This window comes from Oncorhynchus clarkii, chromosome 7, assembly GCF_045791955.1.
Source record: "Oncorhynchus clarkii lewisi isolate Uvic-CL-2024 chromosome 7, UVic_Ocla_1.0, whole genome shotgun sequence".
NCBI classification, from domain to species: domain Eukaryota; kingdom Metazoa; phylum Chordata; class Actinopteri; order Salmoniformes; family Salmonidae; genus Oncorhynchus; species Oncorhynchus clarkii.
This window is the reverse complement of record NC_092153.1, coordinates 88208622-88231984: the sequence shown is the minus strand read 5'-3', so window position 1 is coordinate 88231984 and position 23363 is coordinate 88208622. Positions and strand designations below refer to the sequence as shown.

At 41.6% G+C, this 23363-nt stretch overlaps 1 protein-coding gene across 1 annotated transcript in view; it reads left to right on the top strand.

Moving 5' to 3' along the window:
* The window catches only part of LOC139413959 (peroxisome proliferator-activated receptor gamma), a 105007-nt gene that overhangs the window by 53576 nt on the left and 28068 nt on the right, over nt 1–23363 (top strand). Inside the window, exons 4-5 of the mRNA XM_071161853.1 lie at nt 1360–1498; nt 12170–12369. Of these exons, the coding sequence (XP_071017954.1) occupies nt 1360–1498; nt 12170–12369 (339 nt within the window). The remainder of the gene's footprint in view (nt 1–1359; nt 1499–12169; nt 12370–23363) is intronic.

The following is a 23363-nucleotide window of genomic DNA, read 5'->3' as shown; positions in this document are numbered from 1 at the left end:
ATTCTCTTACTTACAGTTATGGCTCCTTCGCATGATGTATTGTCTCTACCTTCTTGCACTTTGTACTGTTGTCTGTGCCCAATAATTTTTGTACCATGTTTTGTGGTAGCTAGTTAGCTAGCTAGGTCCATTGCATGGTTAACTGGTCAAGCCACCCCATCACCTATCACAGGTCGCAATGTGAATTACACATTTGGGGCACAGACAAAGGGGAGAGGGGAGCTAGCTACAACTTGTTGATGGAGCTCACTACAATCAAAACTCGCTCCACACAACAAGAAGTGGTCAGTGGCCAATATTCAACAGTTCTATTTATAGGGAAGAGCTGATATGAGAGGGTTGGAGAGATGTCTTTACTACTGTCTTTACTTGTCTTGAAGGGGTTAAATTGCCCGAATGGCACCAGAACATTAAGATGAAATGTATTTTGAATCTTGTTACAGTAATAATATGGTGCATTAAAACTAAAAGCAGATTTACCTAGCTCGGTTGAGATCCTAGGATCCTCAAGTAAACCAATCCTGTGAACAGGTTAGGCAACTCCGGTGTCTATATTTCAAAAGCAAAGTTAGATAAGATGGAAGTTTATGAAGTAGGGCCTTGTAAACAAAGAGTGATGTAGAAATCTATGGGCGAAGTCCAGACAACTTTTTGAAACAGGATGCAGTGATGCGTATCAAAACTGTCACCTATAACAAAACAAAGGGCACTATGGTAGATGGCATCCAAAGGTTTAAGTGTTTTAGTAGCTGCACTTTGATAATTAATATCTTCATAATCAACAACAGATAAAAAGGTTGACTGTCACGAACCGGCTCGAAGTTCTTAACAAAAAAAGGAGACAACGTGGAGATAAGGAATAACAAAATATATTTATTAACTGAAGTGAACTAAATACAATTAACAATGGTGTGTGTAGTCAGTAGTGTAAGTGAGTGTTTGCGTGCATAAATGTGATAATGAGGGGTGTTGAAAGTTGCCAAAGCAAACGAACGAAACAGCCACAAAAATGCCACAACCACACTATCAGTGTGTCTGCTTGGAGAGAGTCTCTTCAATGAATGGGGAAGAGGTGTATTTATCCTGGGACACACCCAGCCCAGGTGTATCCCATGTCGCTGACGACCCTCCCGGTTCCACCCACCGGCATCCTAATAAGGAAAACAAGCACAAAGAGAGAATTCGGCAGACGGAGTGGGAGGGTCATCACAACTGAATGACCTGCTTCCTACTGCTTAGAGCAAGGCGTAGAACCACCAAGAGAAAAAACAGAAGAATTGTCAAGTTGTGCCCATTTACAATGAATATTTTCTTATGTTTCTCCCTTCTCTAATAAAACCTGTGTGTCTCTATGTCCAGGGGTTCTTCCGTCGGACCATCCGGTTGAAGCTGGTTTATGACCACTGTGACCTGCACTGTCGCATCCACAAGAAGAGCCGCAACAAGTGTCAGTACTGTCGCTTTCAGAAGTGCCTGGTGGTGGGCATGTCTCACAATGGTAAGAACCAACATTACAATCAATCAGTCAAATGTATTTATAAAGGGGCCTTCCGAGTGGCACTGCATCGCAGTGCTTGAGGCGTCACTACAGACCCTGATCCCAGGCTGTATCACAGCCAGCCATGACCGGGAAACCCATGAGGCAGCATACAATTGGCCCAGCGTCGTCTGGGTTAGGGGAGGGTTTGGCCGGGATTTCCTTGTCCCATCGCTCTCTAGCGACTCCTTGTAGCGGGCTGGGTGCCTGCAAGCTGACTCCCGGATGCCAATTGTACGGCGTTTCCTCTGACACGTTGGTGTGTCTGGCTTCCAGGTTAAGCGAGCAGTGTGTCAAGAAGCAATGCGGCTTGGCAGGGTCGTATTCCGGAGAACTCATGGCTCTCGTACGGCAGTTGCAGCGATGGGACAAGACTAACTACCAATTGGATATCATGAAATTGGGGAGAAAAAGGGGTAAATGTACAAAAACATATGTATTTATAAAGCCCTTTTTTACATCAGCAGATGTCACAAAGTGCTTATACAGAAACCCAGCCTAAAACCCCAAACAGCAAGCAATGTAGATGTCGAAGCACAGTGGCTAGGAAAAACTCCCTAGAAAGACTGGAACCTAGGAAGAAAACTAGAGAGGAACCAGGCTCTGTGGGGTGGCCAGTCCTATTCTGGCTGTGCCGGGTAGAGATCATATTTTACAAAAATCCATGGCATTTAGTATGATATGTTAGGTTACTTAACATCGTAAATGTACATCCGAGACACTAATTAGTATATGTTAAAAAAAAAAAATGTTCACCTTTATTTAACCAGGTAGGCTAGTTGAGAACAAGTTCTCATTTACAACTGCAACCTGGCCAAGATCAAGCAAAGCAGTACGACTCATACAACAGTTACATATGGAATAAACAAACATACAGTAAATAATACAGAAGATAAAGTCTATATACAGTGAGTGCAAATGAGGTAAGGAAATAAATAGGCCATGGTGGCGAAGTAATTACAATATGGACAATAGATTACGTAGACCACTTTCCTGAAGTAAAATGACCAAATCGCCCTCTAGTAACCTCAAGGGTGGAATGTTAATATTTCTCATAATTAATCGACATTGTTTAAAAAAACTGCGTTTTGTCAAACGCTTTTATTTTTCAATCTTCTGTGATGCATGTAAAGTGTATTATTGGGACTTCAACTCTATATCTGACATGGTACAGGTGTTTTCTTTTTTATGACATAAACAAAACACCTCACAAATATGGTTCAAAGTAGATTTGTTTAACACTACCAAGAAACACTATGATCATGATTTAGTAAAAAGTTAAAAACTAAACGAGGGGGAGTTGGTCGGGGTAGATAGGTAGGCGTATAACACAAACGTGCGTGTTCAAATCTCATCACGGACAACTTTAGCATTTTGGCTAATTAGGAACTTTGCAACTACTTGCTACTTGTTAGCTAACCCTGCCCCTAACTCCGAACCCTAACCTTAAAATATAATGGCGCCAGAGGGAATGGCTGCCGTTTTACGGGCTCCTAACAGACTTTGCTATTTTGTTTGTTTTTTTCACATTGTTTGTAACTTATTTTGTACATAATGTTGCTGCTACTGTCTCTTTTATGAATAACTTTTGGATATCAGAACAGCGATTACTCACCTCCAACTGGATGAAGATCTGTTATTTAATGAGTTGGACGCAAAGGATATACTGCTTCCGAGACCAGGCCCAAATCCCAGTTATTCGCATGAAGAAAATACGGAAATACAGGGGGTGGAGATCGAGGTGTCTTGTGAGAATTCATTGGCGAGTGTGTTACCCATCTCTACCATCCGTTCTATTGGCCAACGTGCAATCACTGGAAAATAAACTGGATGATCTCTGTTCGAGATCATCCTACCAACGGGACACTGTAATATCTTATGTTTCACTGAGTCGTGGCTGAACGACAACAAGGATAATATAGACCTGGCTGGGTTTTACGTGCATCGACAGGACAGAACAGCTACAACTTTGTCAATAACAGCTGGTGCGCAATGTCTAATATTATTAAATAAGTCTCAAGGTATTGCTCGCCTGAGGTAGAGTACCCCAAGGCTGTAGACCACACTATATACCAAGAGTTTTCTATATTTTTCATAGCTGTCTATTTACCACCACAAACCGATGCTGGCGCTAAGACAGCACGCAACACGCTGTATAAGGCCATAAGCAAATACTTATCCAGAAGCAGTGCTCCTAGTGGCCGGGACTTTAATGCAGGTAAACTTAAGTCCTTTTTGCCTAATTTCTTCCAGCGTGTCACATGTGCAACCAGGAAAAAAACACAACCTCTAGACCACCTTTACTACACACACACAGACGCATACAAAGCTCTCCCCCGCCCTCCATTTGGCAAATCTGACCATAATTCTATCCTCCTGATTCCTGCTTAACAAGAAAAAAGTAAAGCAGGAAGTACCAGTGACTCGCTCAATATGGAAGTGATCAGATGAAGTGGATGCTAAGCTACAGGACTGTTTTGCTAGCACAGACTGGAATAGGTTCCAGGACTCATCCAATGGAATTGCGGAATATACCACCTCTGTCACCGGCTTCATCAATAAGTACATCGACAACGTCATCCCCACAGTGACCGTGCGTACATATCCCAACCAGAAGCCATGGATTACAGGCAACATCTGCATCGAGCTAAAAGCTATAATGGGAACAGAGCTGCTGCTTTCAAGGAGCGGGACACTAATCCGGTAGCTTATAAGAAATCCTGCTATGCCCTCCGATGAACCATCAAACAGGCAAAACGTCAATACAAGACTAAGATTGTATCCTACTACACCGGCTCTAATGCTCGTCGGATGTGGCAGGGCTTGCAAACTATTACAGAGTACAAAGGGAAACCCAGCTGCCCAGAGCTACCAGACGAGCTAAATGCCTTTATGCTCGCGTCAAGGCAAGCAACATTGAATCATTCATGAGAGCACTAGCTGTTCTGGATGACTGTGTGATCCTGCTCTCCGTAGCTGATGTGAGCAAAACTTGTAATCTAACTGTATTGTCCAATTTACAGTAGCTATTACAGTGAAAGAATACCATGCTATTGTTTGAGGAGAGTGCACAATTATGAACTTAAAAATGTATGAATAAACAAATGAGAAACATTTGGGCAGTCTTGATACAACATTTTGAATAGATATGCAATAGTTCATTGGATCAGTCTAAAACTTTACACATACCCTGCTGCCATCTAGTGGCCAAAGTCTAAATTGCACCTAGGCTAGATTAATTAATTATGGAATTAATTATGGCCTTTCTCTTGCATTTCAAAGATGGTACAAAAAAACGTATATTTTACCAGATCTAATGTGATATATTTTTCACAAATGTCAAAGTATTTCCTTTCAATTGGTATCAAGAATATGCATATCCTTGCGTCAGGTCCTGAGCTACAGAGCTATTTGGGTATATCATTTTAGGTGAAAATTGAAAAAAATGGGCGGATCCTTAAGCGATTTTAAACGTATCAACATTCACAAGGCCGCAGGGTCAGACAGATTACCAGGACGTGTACTCAGAGCATGCACGGACCAACTGGCAAGTTACCACCATAGTCCCTGTGCCCAAGAAAGTGATGGTAACCTGCCTAAATGGCTACCGCCCTGTAGCACTCGTCGGTAGCCATGAGGAACACACCTATGTGAGAATGCTGTTTGTAGAAAAGGCTCATGAAGTTGGTGGAATCGCCCTATATTTGATGGCCACTTGCGCAGCTGACCCAGAGCGCTTTAATTAGGTCAGGTGGAAATGTCTGTCAGATCTCAACTCATTAAAAGGAGGAAATGGCCACCGCCTGACCTCGCTGCTTTCTATTCCCCAACTCCGTCTAATCCAGACATTCTGTGCGTCCACAAATCAACGTAACTCCACTGAATCTTTCATCTGAACTATCTGTTGAGATCGGGAGAGCGGGCCATCAGTTATTGTTTATTTATTTTATTTAAACAGGTAGGCCAGTTGAGAACAAGTTCTCATTTACAACTGCGACTTGGCCAAGATAAAGCAAAGCAATGCGACAAAAGCACAGTTACACATGGGATAAACAAATATACAGTCAATAACACAATAGAAAAATCTGTATAGTGTGTGTAAATGAAGGAGGTAAGGCAATAAATAGGCCAATAGTGGCTAAGTAATTACAATTTAGCAATTAACACGAGTGATAGATGTGCAGATTAGGATGTGCAAGTAGAAATACTGGTGTGCAAAAGAGCAGAAAAACAAATATGGGAAGAGGTAGGTAGTTGATTGGATGGGCTATTTACAGATGGGCTGTGTTCAGCTGCAGCGATCTTTAAGCTGATGGTGATTATAAATCTTCAACTTTAGTGATTTTTTTTTGCAATTCGTTCCAGGCATTGGCAGCAGAGAACTTTAAGGAAAGGCGGCCAAAGGTAGTGTTTGCTTTGGGGATGACCAGTGAAATATACCTGCTGGAGCACGTGCTGTGGGTGGCTGTTGCTATGGAGACCAGTGAGCTGAGATAAGGCGGAGCTTTACCTAGCAAAGACTTAGATGACCTGGAGCCAGTGGGTTTGGCGACGAATATGTAGCGAGGACCAGCCAACGAGAGCGTACAGGTCACAGTGGTGGGTTGTATATGGAGCTTTGGTGACAAAATGGATGCCACTGTGATAGACTGCATCCAATTTGCAGAGTAGAGTGTTGGGAGGCTATTTTGTAGTTATTACCGCAGAACACGGCTTAGAGAGCACACTTCAAATCTATTGTGTTATGTCAATGGACAATGATCAAGGCCCTACAGATCATCACAGGCCAATTATGCCATTGATATCTGGTTAAATTGTTACGAAATGACTTACATATTTAGACAAACCTGAAAGTATGAAATATGAAACGTAATATTGATATCACACTGATATTATAGATTGAATAATTGATCGATTTATTTGCATTATCATGATTATGTTTATGATCCTGTTACTCAATCATGCTTCATATTGAATTCTTTTTTAACTGAATTACCTCATGTTACCTCATGTTATTAATGAGAATGATTTGATTTTGTGATTATGAATTTGATTGGATACATGTTATTTTGTTTCCTTTGTGATGCAGCACAGACAAACTACCCAGTAAATATGCCACTTTGTGGTTAAAGGAATTTCTGCTTCAGTGTCCTCCATTCTTCTGTCATCTGACCCGTGACCACTTGTTCACTTTCACTATTGTATGACAACTGCTCTTCATCCGACCGTAAGGCACTTCAGAGGGTAGCGTCCTGCCATCCTGGACCTAAATAATAGGCGTGTCAGAGGAAGGCCCCAAAAAATTGTCTAAAACTCCAGTCACCCAAGTCATAGACAGTTCCCTCTGCTACCGCATGGCAAAAGGTACTAGAGCGCCAAGTCTAGGTCTAAAAGGCTGCTTAACAGCTTCTACCCCCAAGCCAATTAATCAAATTGCCATCCGGGCTTTTTACATTGACCCCCCCTCCCCCTTTGTTTTTACACTGCTGCTACTCGTTGTTTATTATCTAAGCATAGTCACTTTACCCTTATCTACATGTACAAATTACCTCGACTAACCTGTACCCCCGCACATTGACTCGGTACCCCCTGTATATAGTCTCGTTATTTTGTGTTACTTCTTATTAAAAAAATAATTTACTTTCGTTTATTTAGTAGATATTTTCTTAACTTCATTTCTTGAACTATGTTGTTGGTTAAGAGCTTGTATCTAAGCATTTCATGGTAAGGTCTACTACACCTGTTGTATTCGGCACATGTGACCAATAAAATTAGATTTGATAGGGATACTTTGGGATTTTTAATCAGAGGCCCTTTAGCTACTTCTCCAGAGTTGGATGAACTCATGGATAAAATGTTTGTCTCTGGGTGCAGTTTGAAGGAAGTTGCTAACTAACGCTAGTGCAATTGCTAACTAGTGTTAGCACAATGACAGCAAGTCTAGCAGATACCCATAGACTTCCAGTCATTGTGCTAACTCATTGGCTCGCAAAACTACCTCTAACATCCTTCATACTGGACACAGAGACATACTGTACAAATGTTATCCATGTGTTGAATGTAATTTATCATACTAAAGCTGACCAACATAATACATCAGTCGAATATAATATTAAAGCTGTCGAACATAATATTGCAAACTACCTCTAACTTCCTTCGTACTGGACACAGAGACATAAAGATGACATCCACGAGTTGTCGAATGTAATATATCACACTAAAGCAGTCGAACAGAATATACCTTACTAAACGAGTCAAAGCAAACTGGTATGATCAAGAAGTAGGATAATATATGAATTGTATGCTATTGTACAACTGCTATTACATTGGTAGGCCAATGAAATGTAACCTAACGTGAAGTATCATATCATGTTAAATGGAGTGGCAGGGATTTGAGTCAAATACGTTTCGCTCTGAGGCAAGGTTTCTCCCAGAGAAAGTCATGTGATTCTAGTCCAGGTGTAGTCCCTATAGCGGCAGGGTCATCTGAATTGCTCCTTATATACAGTCACTCTCACATCCCATCATAAGCTGTAGTGGCTAGTGAAATCTGCCAGGGGAGTTGTGTTTTCATCAATGATTCACAGAGGATTACACACGTAGGCACACACACTAGCGCTAGGTAGCTGGCTGTAGATTCTGCTGTGTCATGGTGCTTGGCTGGGTGCCCAGGCGTAGGAGGAGCAACGTATACATTTACAAAAGGTGTGATGGCTGATAGACCAGATAATTTATTACTCTGCAAGTCACCATTATACAAAAACAGGTTTAGACATAGCCTTAACCATATATAACAGGCCGACAATACTGTTGACTTCTAAATGAAACGGCTTGTCCTGCCGCCTGACTGACGCAGAGGGGAACATAATCCTGTATTAGACATATAATGTAATATACTGTAAACCTGTATTAGAGATTTTGGTAAATCCACAGATTGGAGGTAAGTCAGAAAGAAAACCATTCACAAAGCTCCAGTTCAACCTATCCGTTCTATCAATCAGAGGGGGAAAAAAGTCTGGTTAATCAACCTCTGTCTTCCTAATCTTGATATTTGCCATTCAATGACACTTGAAACTGTGGTCAATAACTGATATTGGTATTTGACAGTAATGGCACACTGTAGAAAGGTGCATAAAGGTCAAACGTGATAGGAAGTCATACAATAATCAGTTGTCTAGTCACTCTGGTGACGTCAACCATTAATCTCTTTGAGTCAGTATTTATTTGTTATTGATTATTATGATCCGTTTTAATAATCACGTTTACAGAACTAGAAACAAAATATTAAATTGCCTGTTTTTCCACTTTATTTGTTAATGTTTCTCACAACTCTCTGTCCATGTCAGATATGATGAGATACACATTTACATACCACACACACACGGGGAGACATGGACGATGGCGCTGAGAACGGTTTGGGGAGATACTCTGTAGATTGAGGGTTGCGCTGTATATGGAATTTGGTATTTTATTAGGATCCCCATTAGCGGTTGTGAAAGCAGCAGCTACTCTTCTTGGGGTCTACACAAAACATCAATAAACAAGAACAGCTCAAGGACATAATATATAATACATACACACACACAATCTAGGTTAAATAGTGGAAAAACAGTGGTGTTGCTTCATCAGTTTTTTTTAACCAGGTTTGCTGTTCATTTGAGCATAATGAGATGGGAGTTCCATGCAATAATGGCTCTATATAATATCATTTTTTCTGCATTTAGGGACTGAAAAGACCCCTGGTGGCATGTCTGGTCAGTTAACTTTGTGTGTCAGAGCTGTGTGCAAGTTGACTTGCAAACAATTTGGAATTGTCAACACATTTGTGAGGACAGGAGATGGGAATCAAGTACAGGGAGTGAGCATTTAATAAATAACGAACATGCAACAAAACACGGACAGCGTCTGGACGGGAAACAAAACTACATTAATGCTGACACTGGGAACAAACTGATGAATAGACAGATATGGATGGGGCAATCAACAAAGTGAAGGAGTCCAGGTGAGTCCAATGGAGTGCTGATGCCTGTAATGATGGTAACAGGTGTGCGTAATGATGGGCAGCCTGTCTGCAGGAGAGGGAGTGGGCGCAGGCGTGACAACATTAATGTTTCTTATAAAAAAGTAGTGATGCAGTCAGTCACTCCTCAACTCTTAGACGAGAGAGACCTGTTCTGGGCCATCTGCAGCTTAAGAATGTCTTTCTTCGCAGCACTTGATCACATGACTTGACTATTATCGAGATAAGACAAAGCTAGAGCCTGCAGGACTTCCTTTTTGGAGTGTGTTATCAAAAAAGCAGAGCATCTCTTCACTATGGACAGACCTCTTCTGGTCTTTACAACCATTGAATCTATATGATGTATTCTTAGAGACGTTCAGGACCAGTTTATTACTTGCCATCCAGTCCGAAACTGACTGCAACTTCTTGTTAAAGGTTTCAGTTACTTCATTAGCTGTGGTTGCTGACATGTACAGTACCAGTCAAAAGTTTGGACACACCTTCTCATTCCAAGGTTTTAATTTATTTTACTATTTTATACATTGTAGAATAATAAGGTAGACATAAACTATAAATTTAGAATAGTTACCAAAAAAAAAAGTGTTAAACAAATCAAAACATTATTTATATTTGAGATTCTTCAAAGTCGTCACCATTTGCCTTGATCGCAGCTTTGCACACTCTTGGCATTCTCTCAACCAGCTTCATGATGTAGTCACTTGGAATGCATTTCAATTAACAGGTGTGCCTTGTTAAGTTCATTTGTGTAATTTCTTTCCTTAATGTGTTTGATCCAATCAGTTGTGCTGTGACAAGGTAGGTGTGGTACACAGAATATATTATGGCAAGAACAGCTCAAATAAGCAAAGACAAATGACATCATCATTACTTTAAAACATGGTCAGTCAATACGGAACATTTCAAGGACTTTGACGGTTTCTTCAAGTGCAATTGCAAAAAACATCAATCGCTATGATGAAACTGGTTCTCATTAGGACCACCACAGGAAAGGAAGATCCAGAGTTAACTGCACATCAGATTGCAGTCCAAATAAATGTTTCACAGAGTTCAAGTAACAGACATCTCAACATCAACTGTTCAGAGGGAACTACGTTAATCAGGTCTTCATGGTCGAATTGCTGCAAAGAAACCACTACTAAAGGACACCAATAAGAAGAAGAGACTTGCTTGGGCCAAGAAAAATGAGCAATGGACATTAGGCCTGTGGAAATCTGTCTGATGAGTCCAAATGTGAGATTTTTGGTTCCAACGTCTTTGTGAGAAGCAGAGTAGATAAATGGATTTCTGCATGTGTGGTTCCCACCGTGAAACATGGAGGAGGTGGTGTGAGTGTGCTTCGCTGGTGATCCTGTCAGTGATTTATTTAGAATTCAAGGCACGCTTAACCAGCATGGCAACCACAGCATTCTGCAGCGATACGCCATCCCATCTGGTTTGCACTATAATTTTTTTTCCAACAGGACAATGACCCAAAACACACCTCCAGGCTGTGTACGGGCTATTTGACCTATGAGAGTGATGAAGTGCTGCATCAGATGACCTGGCCTCCAATCACCCGACCACAATCCAATTGAGATGGTTTGGGATGAGTTGGACTGCAGTGGGAAGGAAAAGCAGCCAACAAGTGCTCAGCATATGTGGAAACTCCTTCAAGACTGTTGGAAAAGCATTCCTCGTGATGCTGGTTGAGAGAATGCCAAGTGTCCAAAGCTGTCATCAAGAGAAAGGGTGGCTACTCTGTTAGAATTTGAAATATATTTTTAATTCTTGGGTTACTACACTGTTTTGGTTACTACATGATTCCATATGTGTTATTTCATAGTTGATCTCTTCTCTATTGTTCTACAATCTAGAAAAGAGTACAAAGGAAAAACCCTTGAATGAGTAGGTGTGTCCAAACTTTCGACTGGTACTGTATATGGTTGAATCGTCAGCATACATGGACACACAGGCTTTGTTTAATGCTCGTGGCAGGTCATTGGTAAAAACAGAAAAGAGTAGAGGGCCTAGAGAGCTGTCCTGCGGTACACCACACCCTACATGTTTGACATTAGAGAGGCTTCCATTAAATAAAACTCTGAGTTTTAGATTGATAGCTCTAAATCTACAATATGGCAAGAGGTTGAAAAGCCATAAAACAGGTTATGGTCAATCATATCAAAGGGTGCACTGAAATCTCACAGGACAGCTCCCACAATCTTCTTATTTTCTTTCAACCAATCATCAGTCATTTGTATCAGTGTAGTACATGTTGTGTGCCCTTCTCTATAAGCATGCTGAAAGTCTGTTGTCAATTTGTTTATAGAGAAATAGCATTGTATTTGGTCCCCAAAAAAATTACAACAGTTTGCTAAGAGCTGGAAGCAAGCTGATAGGTCTGCTGTTAGAACCAGTAAAGGCCACTTTTCCACTCTTGGGTAGCGGGACTGATTTTGGCTTCCCTCCAGGCCTGAGGACAAAGACTTTCCTCTGGGCTCAGATTAAAGATATGACAGATAGGAGTGGCCACAGTCAGCTACCATCCTCAGTAGTTTTCCATCTAAGTTGTCAATGGCAGGAGGTTTGTCGTTATTGATCTGATAATGTTGTCTGTGTTGTTTCCCATATAGCCATTCGTTTTGGACGGATGCCCCAGGCTGAGAAGGAGAAGCTCCTAGCTGAGTTCTCTACTGACATGGACATCATGCACCCTGAGGCTGCCGACCTGAGGAGCCTGGCCAAGCTGCTGCTGGAGTCCTATCTCAAATACTTCCCCCTCACTAAGGCCAAGGCCAGGGCCATCCTGTCTGGAAAGACTGGGGATAACGCGGTATGGACGAGACCTATCATGGCACAGTAGCTACTAGCTATTTCCTATCACAGTCACAACCATACTAACATGGCACAGTAGCTATTCGCTATCACACCATGTGATGATAGGTGGTGGGCCGACATCCAAGCTGAGATATCTGCCATGCAGAGATGCATGTTGTCACACAGACATACCTGTCCTTCAGCAGGTGTGGACCCTAGTCGACACACTAAGAGACTAGTCAGTGGAAATTCAGGTTTCAGTCACATGGGTGGTACTTGCAGAAATACTTGTGTTACTAGTCAAAAGACTTTCAGGTTGATGTCCTGTCCACACTAATAACACATGGAGTAGAACGTTATGCCAGTACAGTATAAAGTTATGCCAGAGTACAGTCGAATGTTATGTCAGTAAAGTAGAATGTTATGGCAGAGAACGGTAGAACATTACTGTAGAGTGTTATGACAGAGCACATTGTAGGTTTTTAGAAATGGTCATTTTGTTCCATTTCAAACATTCCATTCACAGCTGGGGGGCAAGCATAGCCTGCTCCAATGCATTACAGTGCAGAAACAGCTGGATTACACCTTTCTCTCTCAACATTGGCCACCACTAATTGGAGATTTAAGTGACATAAAAATGTACTATACCTGACAAGTATGTGTGGTTTAGGTTAATTGTCCATCCTTTGAGCTCTGCTTGTCAAGCAGCAGAAGGTGGCATTTCAAATCAAATCGTGTTTGTCACAAACACAGAATACAACAGGTGTGTAGACCCTACAGTGAAATGCTTAATTATAAAGCCCTTAACCAACAATGCTTTAACACTTATTTTTCTTAAAACTTCAAGTTTAAAAAAAAGTAACATAAATAAACAGAAGCAGTAAAATAACAATAAAGAGGCTATATACAGGAGGTACATAGTCAATGACTATGCATAGATTATAAAACAGTCAGTAGCAGCAGTGTAAAAGAGGGGTCTGGGTAGTCCTTTGATTAGCTGTTCAAGAGTCTTATGGCTTGAGGATAGAAGCTGTTAAGAAGCCTTTGGACCTAGACTTGGCGCTCTGGTACCGCTTGCCTTGCAGTAGCAGAGAAAAGTCTATGACAAGGGTGGCTGGTGTCTTTGACCATTTTTAGGGCCTTCCTCTGATGCCGCCTGGTATAGAGGTCCTGGATGGACGGAAGCTTGGCCCCGGTGATGTACTGGGCCGTACACACTACCCGTATGCACTACCCCCCGCCTTGCGGTCGGAGACCGAGCAGTTGCCATACCAGGCAGTGATGCAATCCATCAGGATGCTCTCGATGGTGCAGCTGTAGAACCTTTTGAGGATCTGAGACGTGAGTGCTACGGTCGACAGTCATTTAGGCAGGTAACCTTAGTGTTCTTGGGCACAGGGACTATGGTGTTCTGCTTGAAACATGTCGGTAAACACGACTCATTCAGGGAAAGGGAAAGGTTGAAAATGTCAGTGAAGACAACTGCTAGTTGGTCAGCGCATGCTCGGAGTATGCATCCTGGTAATCTGTCTGGCCCTGCGGTCTTGTGAATGTTGACCTGTTTAAAGATATTTTTTTTCTTCTGGTTACACATTTATCATTTTCCTTTTTGCTTATGGCCGTATACAGCTCATTGAGTGTGGTCTTAGAGCTAGCATCAGTTTTTAGTGGTAAATAGACAGCTTTGAAGAATATAGATGAAAACTCTCTTGGTAAATAGTGTGGTCTACAGCTTATCATGAGATGCTCTACCTCAGGCGAAAACCTCAAAACTTCCTTAGAGTTCATGCACCAGATGTTATTTACAAATATACATAGACTGCCACCCCTTGTCTTACCAGAGGCCGCTGTTCTATCCTGCCCAAAAAGCTTAAAACCTGCCAGCTGTATGTTATTCATGTTGTCGTTCAGCCAGTCATATAATGTGTATAGCTAGCTAATAATGTTGACAAGCGAGTACCAGTAGAAGTCATGTAGTGTGTACAGCATGCTAACAATGTTGACTAGTACCAGTAGCTAGAAACTTTGTCAGTTGGCTAAACATAGTGATAAGTTATGTATTTATTTCTAAGTTGGCTAACTAATACTATCTATCTACCCTCTTCAACATTGTTTTTAATTGTGTTTAATCACTAATGCGTCTGACAGACATAAGATAGGCTACATTGATTGATGGTCCACGTCAAATTGGCTGGCTAGCTAATGACAGATCACGTCAATATGGCTAGTTAACTAGCTAACTTTCAGGAGATAAACTAGATAGCTAGCATCTATTAGTGGTGATGACAGTACTCAGACTGACAACTTTATCAGGATGATTCGAAAACAAAAGTCTAATCTCTGACGAAGCAAAATAAATGTCAAATGGGTAGGCTACCCTTCTGAAACTAGATGATCAATTTATGTTTACTGATCATGAAAATCAAATCAAATAAATATGTATTTGTCACATGCGCTGAATACAACAGGTAGACCTTACAATGAAATGCTTACTTACAAGCCCTTAACCAACAATGCAGTTTGAAGAAAATACCTTAAATTAAGAAATAAAAGTAACAAATAATTAAAGAGCAGCAGCAAAATAACAATAGCGAGGCTATATACAGGGGGTACCGGTACAGAGTCAATGTGGAGGCTATATACAGGGTGTACCGGTACAGAGTCAATGTGGAGGCTATATACAGGGAGCTATATATATTGCTTCCAACACTCTACTCAGCAAACTGGATGCAGTTTATCACAGTGCCATCCGTTTTGTTACTAAAGCACCTTATACCACCCACCACTGCGACCTGTATGCTCTAGTCGGCTGGCCCTCGCTACATATTCGTCGCCAGACCCACTGGCTCCAGGTCATCTACAAGTCCATGCTAGGTAAAGCTCCGCCTTATCTCAGTTCACTGGTCACGATGGCAACACCCACCCGTAGCATGCGCTCCAGCAGGTGTATCTCACTGATCATCCCTAAAGCCAACACCTCATTTGGCCGCCTTTCGTTCCAGTTCTCTGCTGCCTGGGACTGGAACGAATTGCAAAAATCGCTGAAGTTGGAGACTTTTATCTCCCTCACCAACTTCAAACATCTGCTATCTGAGCAGCTAACCGATCGCTGCAGCTGTACATAGTCTATCGGTAAATAGCCCACCCAATTTTACCTACCTCATCCCCATACTGTTTATATTTATTTACTTTTCTGCTCTTTTGCACACCAGTATCTCTACCTGCACATGACCATCTGATCATTTATCACTCTAGTGTTAATCTGCAAAATTGTAATTATTCACCTACCTCCTCATGCCTTTTGCACACAATGTATATAGACTATTTTTTTCTTCATTTTTTTCTACTGTGTTATTGACTTGTTAATTGTTTACTCCATGTGTAACTCTGTGTTGCTGTCTGTTCACACTGCTATGCTTTATCTTGGCCAGGTCGCAGTTGCAAATGAGAACTTGTTCTTAACTAGCCTACCTGGTTAAATAAAGGTGAAATAAAAAATAAATAAAAAAAACAGAGTCAATGTGGAGGTTATATACAGAGGGTACCGGTACAGAGTCAATGTGGAGGCTATGTACAGGGGGGTACCGGTACAGAGTCAATGTGCGGGGGCACTGGTTAGTCGAGGTAATTGAGGTAATATGTACATGTAGGTAGAGTTATTAAAGTGACTATGCATAGATAACAACAGAGAGTAGCACCAGTGTAGAAGAGGGGGTTCAATGCAAATAGTCTGGGTAGCACTTTGATGAGATGTTCAGGAGTCTTATGGCTTGGGGGTAGAAGCTGATTAGAAACCTCTTGGACCTAGACTTGGCACTCCAGTACTTGCCGTGGGTAGCAGAGAGAACAGTCTATGTCTAGGGTGGCTGGCATCTTTGACAGTTTTTTGGCCTTCCTCTGACACCGCCTGGTATAGAGGTCCTGGATGGCAGGAAGCTTGAAGTACTGGGTCGTGCACACTACCCTCTGTAGTGCCTTGCAGTCGGAAGCCGAGCAGTTGCCATACCTTGATTTGAAAAGGTTTTGTCGTGCCCTCTTCACGACTGTCTTGGTCTGCTTGGACCATGTTAGTTTGTTGGTTATGTGGACGCCAAGGAACTTGAAGCTCTCAACCTGCTCCACTACAGCCCTGTCAATGAGAATGGGGGCTGCAGTTACTTGCTGTATAACTCTGATAGAGCTGAAGTGCACAATTGTTTGTATGGAATAATCTGAAATTAGTAGTTCTGATTGCTATTCAAGAGGTGATCATATTACAACCAAATACTTGTAACATTTATTTGACAATCCCTTGAAAACGCCACACAGATGTCAATGGTTTTAACAGAGATGGAGATCTCATTGACTGACAGAAGGCACATCTTACCTTATTGTGACATTTATTGATAACCTTTGACAGAGTACAGTAGAATATACAGTACAATGGAATAGATCTGAATAGAACGAAAGAACAACAGTCCACATTCTGATACATGTGAAATGTTTTGAGTTGAAAGAGTTGACCAGAGGAAGCATGGCAGGAAACAGCAGCATGTTATTTAACAAACTAAACTATCAGTGTAAACCCTCAGTCTGACCTCTGATCTGTGTTTTAGTTCCAGCATCATGGCCTTGCAGATCTCACTCCTCTCCTCGTTCTACATTTTAGTCATTTAGCAGAGACTCACTCACAGCAACTTAGTGCATTCATCTTAAGATACTTTTGTATATATAGTGTATGTGGACACCCTTCGAATTAGTGGACTCTGCTTTTTCAGCCACATGTGGAGATTGCACACATGGAGATTGCATGGCTGTGTGCTTGATTTTATACACCTGTGAGCAACAGGTGTATAAAATCAAGCACACAGCCATGCAATCTCCATAGACAAACATTGGCAGTGGAATTGCCTTACTGAAGAGCTCAGTGACTTTCAACGTGGCACCGTCAGAGGATGCCACCTTTCCAACAAGTCAGTTTATCAAATTTCTGCCCTGCTAGAGCTGCCCCGATCAACTGTAAATGATGTTATTGTGAAGTGGAAACATCTAGGAGCAACTACGGCTCAGCCACAAAGTGGTAGGCCACACAAGCTCACAGAATGGGACCAGCGAGTGCTGAAGCGCATAAAAATCATCTGTCCTCAGTTGCAGCACTCACTACCGAGTTCCAAACTGCTTCTGGAAGCAAAGTCAGCACGATAACTTTGTCGGGAGCTTCATGAAATGGGTTAATCGGCGGACTAATCTGGGTTTGACAGATGCCAGGACAACACTAAATGCCCCAAGGCATAGTGCCAACTGTAAAGTTTGGTGGAGGAGGAATAATGGACTGGGGATGTTATTCATGGTTCGTGCTATGCCCCTTTATTCCAGTGAAGGGGAATCTTAACACAACAGCATACAATGACATTTAGACAATTCTGTGCTTCCAACTTTCTGGCAACAGTTTGGGGAAGGCCCTTTCCTGTTTCAGCATGACAATGCCCCCGTGTACAAAGCGAGGTCCATACAGAAATGGTTTGTTGAGATAAGTGTGGAAGAACTTGACTGGCCTGCACAGAGCCCTGACCTCAACCCCATCGAACACCTTTGAGATGAATTGGAATGCCAACTGCGAGCCAGGCCTAATCGCCTCAACATTAGTGCCCAACCCCACTAATGCTCTTGTGGCTGAGTAGAAGCAGGTCCCCTCAGCAATGTTCCAACATCTAGTGGAAAGCCTTCCCAGAGGAGTGGAGGCTGTTATAGCAGTAAAGGGGGGAACAACTCCATATTAATACCCATGATTTTGGAATGAGATGTTTGACAAGCAGATGTCCACATACGGTTGGTCATGTAATGTAGCTAGGTGGGACAACCACATATTATAGAAAGTACATTTTTCCTCAATGAAGTAGCTATCAGAAAAGTCAGTACTAGTAGGGAGAAAAGTCAGTACTAAACTCAGCAAAATGAGGGTTATACTAGGGTTATGTTAGGGTTATATTAGGGTTATACTAGGGTTATGTTAGGGTTATATTCGGGTTATACTAGGGTTATGTTAGGGTTATATTAGGGTTATGGTTATGTTGGGGTTAGGGTTAAATTAGGGTTATATTAGGGTTAGTGTTATATTAGGGTTATATTAGGGTTAGGGCTGTATTAGGTTTAGGGTTATATTAGGGCTATGTTAGGGTTATATTAGGGTTATGTTAGGGTTATATTAGGGTTAGGGTTATATTGGGGTTAGGGTTATATTAGGGTTATATCAGGGTTAGGGTTATATTGGGGTTATATTGTGGTTAGGGTTATATTAGGGTTAGGGTTATATTAGGGTTATATTAGGGTTAGGGTTATATTAGGGTTATATTAGGGTTATGGTTATATTAGGGTTAGGGTTATATTAGGGTTATATTAGGGTTAGGGTTATATTAGGGTTAGGGTTATATTAGGGTTATATTAGGGTTAGGGTTATATTGGGGTTAGGGTTATATTAGGGTTATATTAGGGTTAGTGTTATATTAGGGTTATATTAGGGTTAGGATTATATTGGGGTTAGGGTTATGTTAAGGTTATGTTAGGGTTATACTAGGGTTATACTAGGGTTAGGGTAATATTAGGGTTAGGGTTAGGGTTAGAATTATATTAGTGTTATGTTAGGGTTATATTCGGGTTAGGGTTAGGGTTAGGGTTATATTAGGGTTAGGGTTATATTGGGGTTAGGGTTATATTAGGGTTAGGGTTATATTAGGGTTATATTAGGGTTAGGGTTATATTGGGGTTAGGGTTATATTAGGGTTATATTAGGGTTAGTGTTATATTAGGGTTATATTAGGGTTAGGGTTATATTGGGGTTAGGGTTATGTTAAGGTTATGTTAGGGTTATACTAGGGTTAGGGTAATATTAGGGTTAGGGTTATATTAGGGTTAGAATTATATTAGTGTTATGTTAGGGTTATACTAGGGTCAGGGTAATATTAGGGTTATAATTATATTAGTGTTATGTTAGGGTTATATTAGGGTTAGGGTTGTATTAGGTTTAGGGTTATATTAGGGTTATGTTAGGGTTATGGTTATATTAGGGTTAGGGTTATATTATGGTTATATTAGGGTTAGGGTTATATTAGTGTTATATCAGGGTTAGGGTTATATTGGGGTTATATTATGGTTAGGGTTGTATTAGGGTTAGGGTTATATTAGGGTTATGTTTGGGTTATGGTTATATTAGGGTTAGGGTTATATTATGGTTATATTAGGGTTAGGGTTATATTGGGGTTAGAGTTATATTAGGGTTAGGGTTATATTAGGGTTAGGGTTATATTAGGGTTATATTGGGGTTAGGGTTATATTAGGGTTATATTAGGGTTAGTGTTATATTAGGGTTATATTAGGGTTAGGGTTATATTAAGGTTATATTAGGGTTAGGGTTATATTGGGGTTAGGGTTATGTTAGGCTTATGTTAGGGTTAGGGTTGTATTCGGTTTAGAGTTATATTAGGGCTATGTTAGGGTTGTATTAGGGTTATGTTAGGGTTATATTAGGCTTGTATTATGGTTATGGATGTCTTTGGGTTAGGATTATAAACTCATCAAAAAAAGGAATGTCCTCATTGTCAACTGCGTTTATTTTCAGCAAACTTAACATATGTCAATATTTGTATGAACATAACAAGATTCAACAACTGAGACATAAACTGAACAAGTTCCACAGACATGTGCCTAACAGAAATGTAATAATGAACTGCACCAGATTTGCCAGTTCTTGCTGTGAGATGTTACCCCACTCTTCCACCAAGGCACCTGCAAGTTCCAGGACATTTCTGGGGGGAATGGCCCTAGCCCTCACCCTCCGATCTAACAGGGTCCCAGACGTGCTCAATGGGATTGAGATCCGGGCTCTTCGCTGGCCATGGCAGAATACTGACATTCCTGTCTTGCAGGAAATAATGCACAGAATGAGCAGTATGGCTGGTGGCAGGAAGGGTACCACATGAGGGAGGAGGATTTCCACGACTTGTCAGTGAAGAGCACTTTTTGCCAGTCCTCTCTGGTCCAGCGACGGTGGGTTTGTGCCCATAGGCGACGTTGTTGCCGGTGATGTCTGGTGAGGACCTGCCTTACAACAGGCCTACAGGCCCTCAGTCCAGCCTCTCTCAGCTTATTACGGACAGTCTGAGCATTGGAGGGATTGTGTGTTCCTGGTGTAACTTGGGCAGTTGTTGTTGCCGTCCTGTACCTGTCCTGCAGGTGTGATGTTTGGATGTACCGATCCTGTGCAGGTTGTCTGCCACTGCGAGGACGATCAGCTCTCCGTCCCATCTCCCTGTAGCGCTGTCTTATGCGTCTCATAGTACGGGCATTGCAATTTATTTCCCTGGCCACATCTTTCTTTTGGTGGTTTTGAGTCAGTAGAATGGCCTCTTTAGTGTCCTAAGTTTTCATAACTGTGACCTTAATTGCCTCCCGTCTGTAAGCTGTTAGTGTTTTAATGACCGTTCCACAGGTGCATGTTCCTTCATTGTTTATGGTTCATTGAACAAGCATGTGAAACAGTGTTTAAACCCTTTACAATGAAAATCTGTGAAGTTATTTGGATTTTAACTAATTATCTTTGAAAGACCGGGTCCTGAAAAAGGGATGTTTCTTTTTTTGCTGAGTTTAGTATCAGGGAAATTCAGTTCTAGTAGGGGGGGAAGTCAGTACTAGTGGGTGGGGGAGGGGAGGGGTGCTGTGGGATTATTTAAGATACTCTTTGAAGAGGTAGGGTTTCAGATGTTTACCAAAAATAGGCAGGTACTCTGCTGTCTTAGCTTCAGGGGGAAGCTGGTTCCAGCATTGGGGTGCTAGGTCATAAAAGAACATTGACTGGGCTGAGCGGGAGCTGCCCTCCCATAGAGAGGTGGGAGGGCTAAGAGACCAGAGGTGGCAGAACAGACTACCCAGGTTGGGGTGTAGGGTTTTATCATAGCCTGAAGGTAGGGAGGGGCAGTTCCTCTTGCTGCTCCGTAGGCAAGTATCATAGTCTTATAGTGGAAGTGAGCTTTGACTGGAAGCCAGTGAAGCGTGCAGAGGAGTGGGGTGACATGGGAGAACTTGGGAAGGTTGAAGACCAGATCTGGTGGCAGTGTTCTGAATAAGTTGCAGGGGTTTGATGGAACATGTTATAACAGGGTGTTGTCTCCACATCGTCATCATGTTATAACAGGGTGTTGTCTCCAGATAGTCATCATGTTATAACAGGGTGTTGTCTCCACATCGTCATCATGTTATAACAGGGTGTTGTCTCCACATCGTCATCATGTTATAACAGGGTGTTGTCTCCACATCGTCATCATGTTATAACAGGGTGTTGTCTCCACATCGTCATCATGTTATAACAGGGTGTTGTCTCCAGATAGTCATCATGTTATAACAGGGTGTTGTCTCCACATCGTCATCATGTTATAACAGGGTGTTGTCTCCAGATAGTCATCATGTTATAACAGGGTGTTGTCTCCACATCGTCATCATGTTATAACAGGGTGTTGTCTCCACATCGTCATCATGTTATAACAGGGTGTTGTCGCCAGTTAGTCATGTTATAACAGGGTGTTGTCTCCAGATAGTCATCATGTTATAACAGGGTGTTGTCTCCAGATAGTCATCATGTTATAACAGGGTGTTGTCTCCAGATAGTCATCATGTTATAACAGGGTGTTGTCTCCAGATAGTCATCATGTTATAACAGGGTGTTGTCTCCACATCGTCATCATGTTATAACAGGGTGTTGTCTCCAATTAGTCATGTTATAACAGGGTGTTGTCTCCACATCGTCATCATGTTATAACAGGGTGTTGTCTCCAGTTAGTCATGTTATAACAGGGTGCTGTCTCCACATCGTCATCATGTTATAACAGGGTGTTGTCTCCAGTTAGTCATGTTATAACAGGGTGTTGTCTCCAGATAGTCATCATGTTATAACAGGGTGTTGTCTCCAGATAGTCATCATGTTATAACAGGGTGTTGTCTCCACATCGTCATCATGTTATAACAGGGTGTTGTCTCCACATCGTCATCATGTTATAACAGGGTGTTGTCTCCACATCGTCATCATGTTATAACAGGGTGTTGTCTCCAGATAGTCATCATGTTATAACAGGGTGTTGTCTCCACATCGTCATCATGTTATAACAGGGTGTTGTCTCCACATCGTCATCATGTTATAACAGGGTGTTGTCTCCAGTTTGTCATGTTATAACAGGGTGTTGTCTCCAGATAGTCATCATGTTATAACAGGGTGTTGTCTCCAGATAGTCATCATGTTATAACAGGGTGTTGTCTCCAGATAGTCATCATGTTATAACAGGGTGTTGTCTCCAGATAGTCATTATGTTATAACAGGGTGTTGTCTCCAGATAGTCATCATGTTATAACAGGGTGTTGTCTCCAGATAGTCATCATGTTATAACAGGGTGTTGTCTCCAGATAGTCATCATGTTATAACAGGGTGTTGTCTCCAGATAGTCATCATGTTATAACAGGGTGTTGTCTCCAGATAGTCATCATGTTATAACAGGGTGTTGTCTCCAGATAGTCATCATGTTATAACAGGGTGTTGTCTCCAGATAGTCATCATGTTATAACAGGGTGTTGTCTCCAGATAGTCATCATGTTATAACAGGGTGTTGTCTCCAGTTAGTCATGTTATAACAGGGTGTTGTCTCCAGATAGTCATCATGTTATAACAGGGTGTTGTCTCCAGATAGTCATCATGTTATAACAGGGTGTTGTCTCCAGATAGTCATCATGTTATAACAGGGTGTTGTCTCCAGATAGTCATCATGTTATAACAGGGTGTTGTCTCCAGTTAGTCATGTTATAACAGGGTGTTGTCTCCAGATAGTCATCATGTTATAACAGGGTGTTGTCTCCAGATAGTCATCATGTTATAACAGGGTGTTGTCTCCAGTTAGTCATGTTATAACAGGGTGTTGTCTCCAGATAGTCATCATGTTATAACAGGGTGTTGTCTCCACATCGTCATCATGTTATAACAGGGTGTTGTCTCCA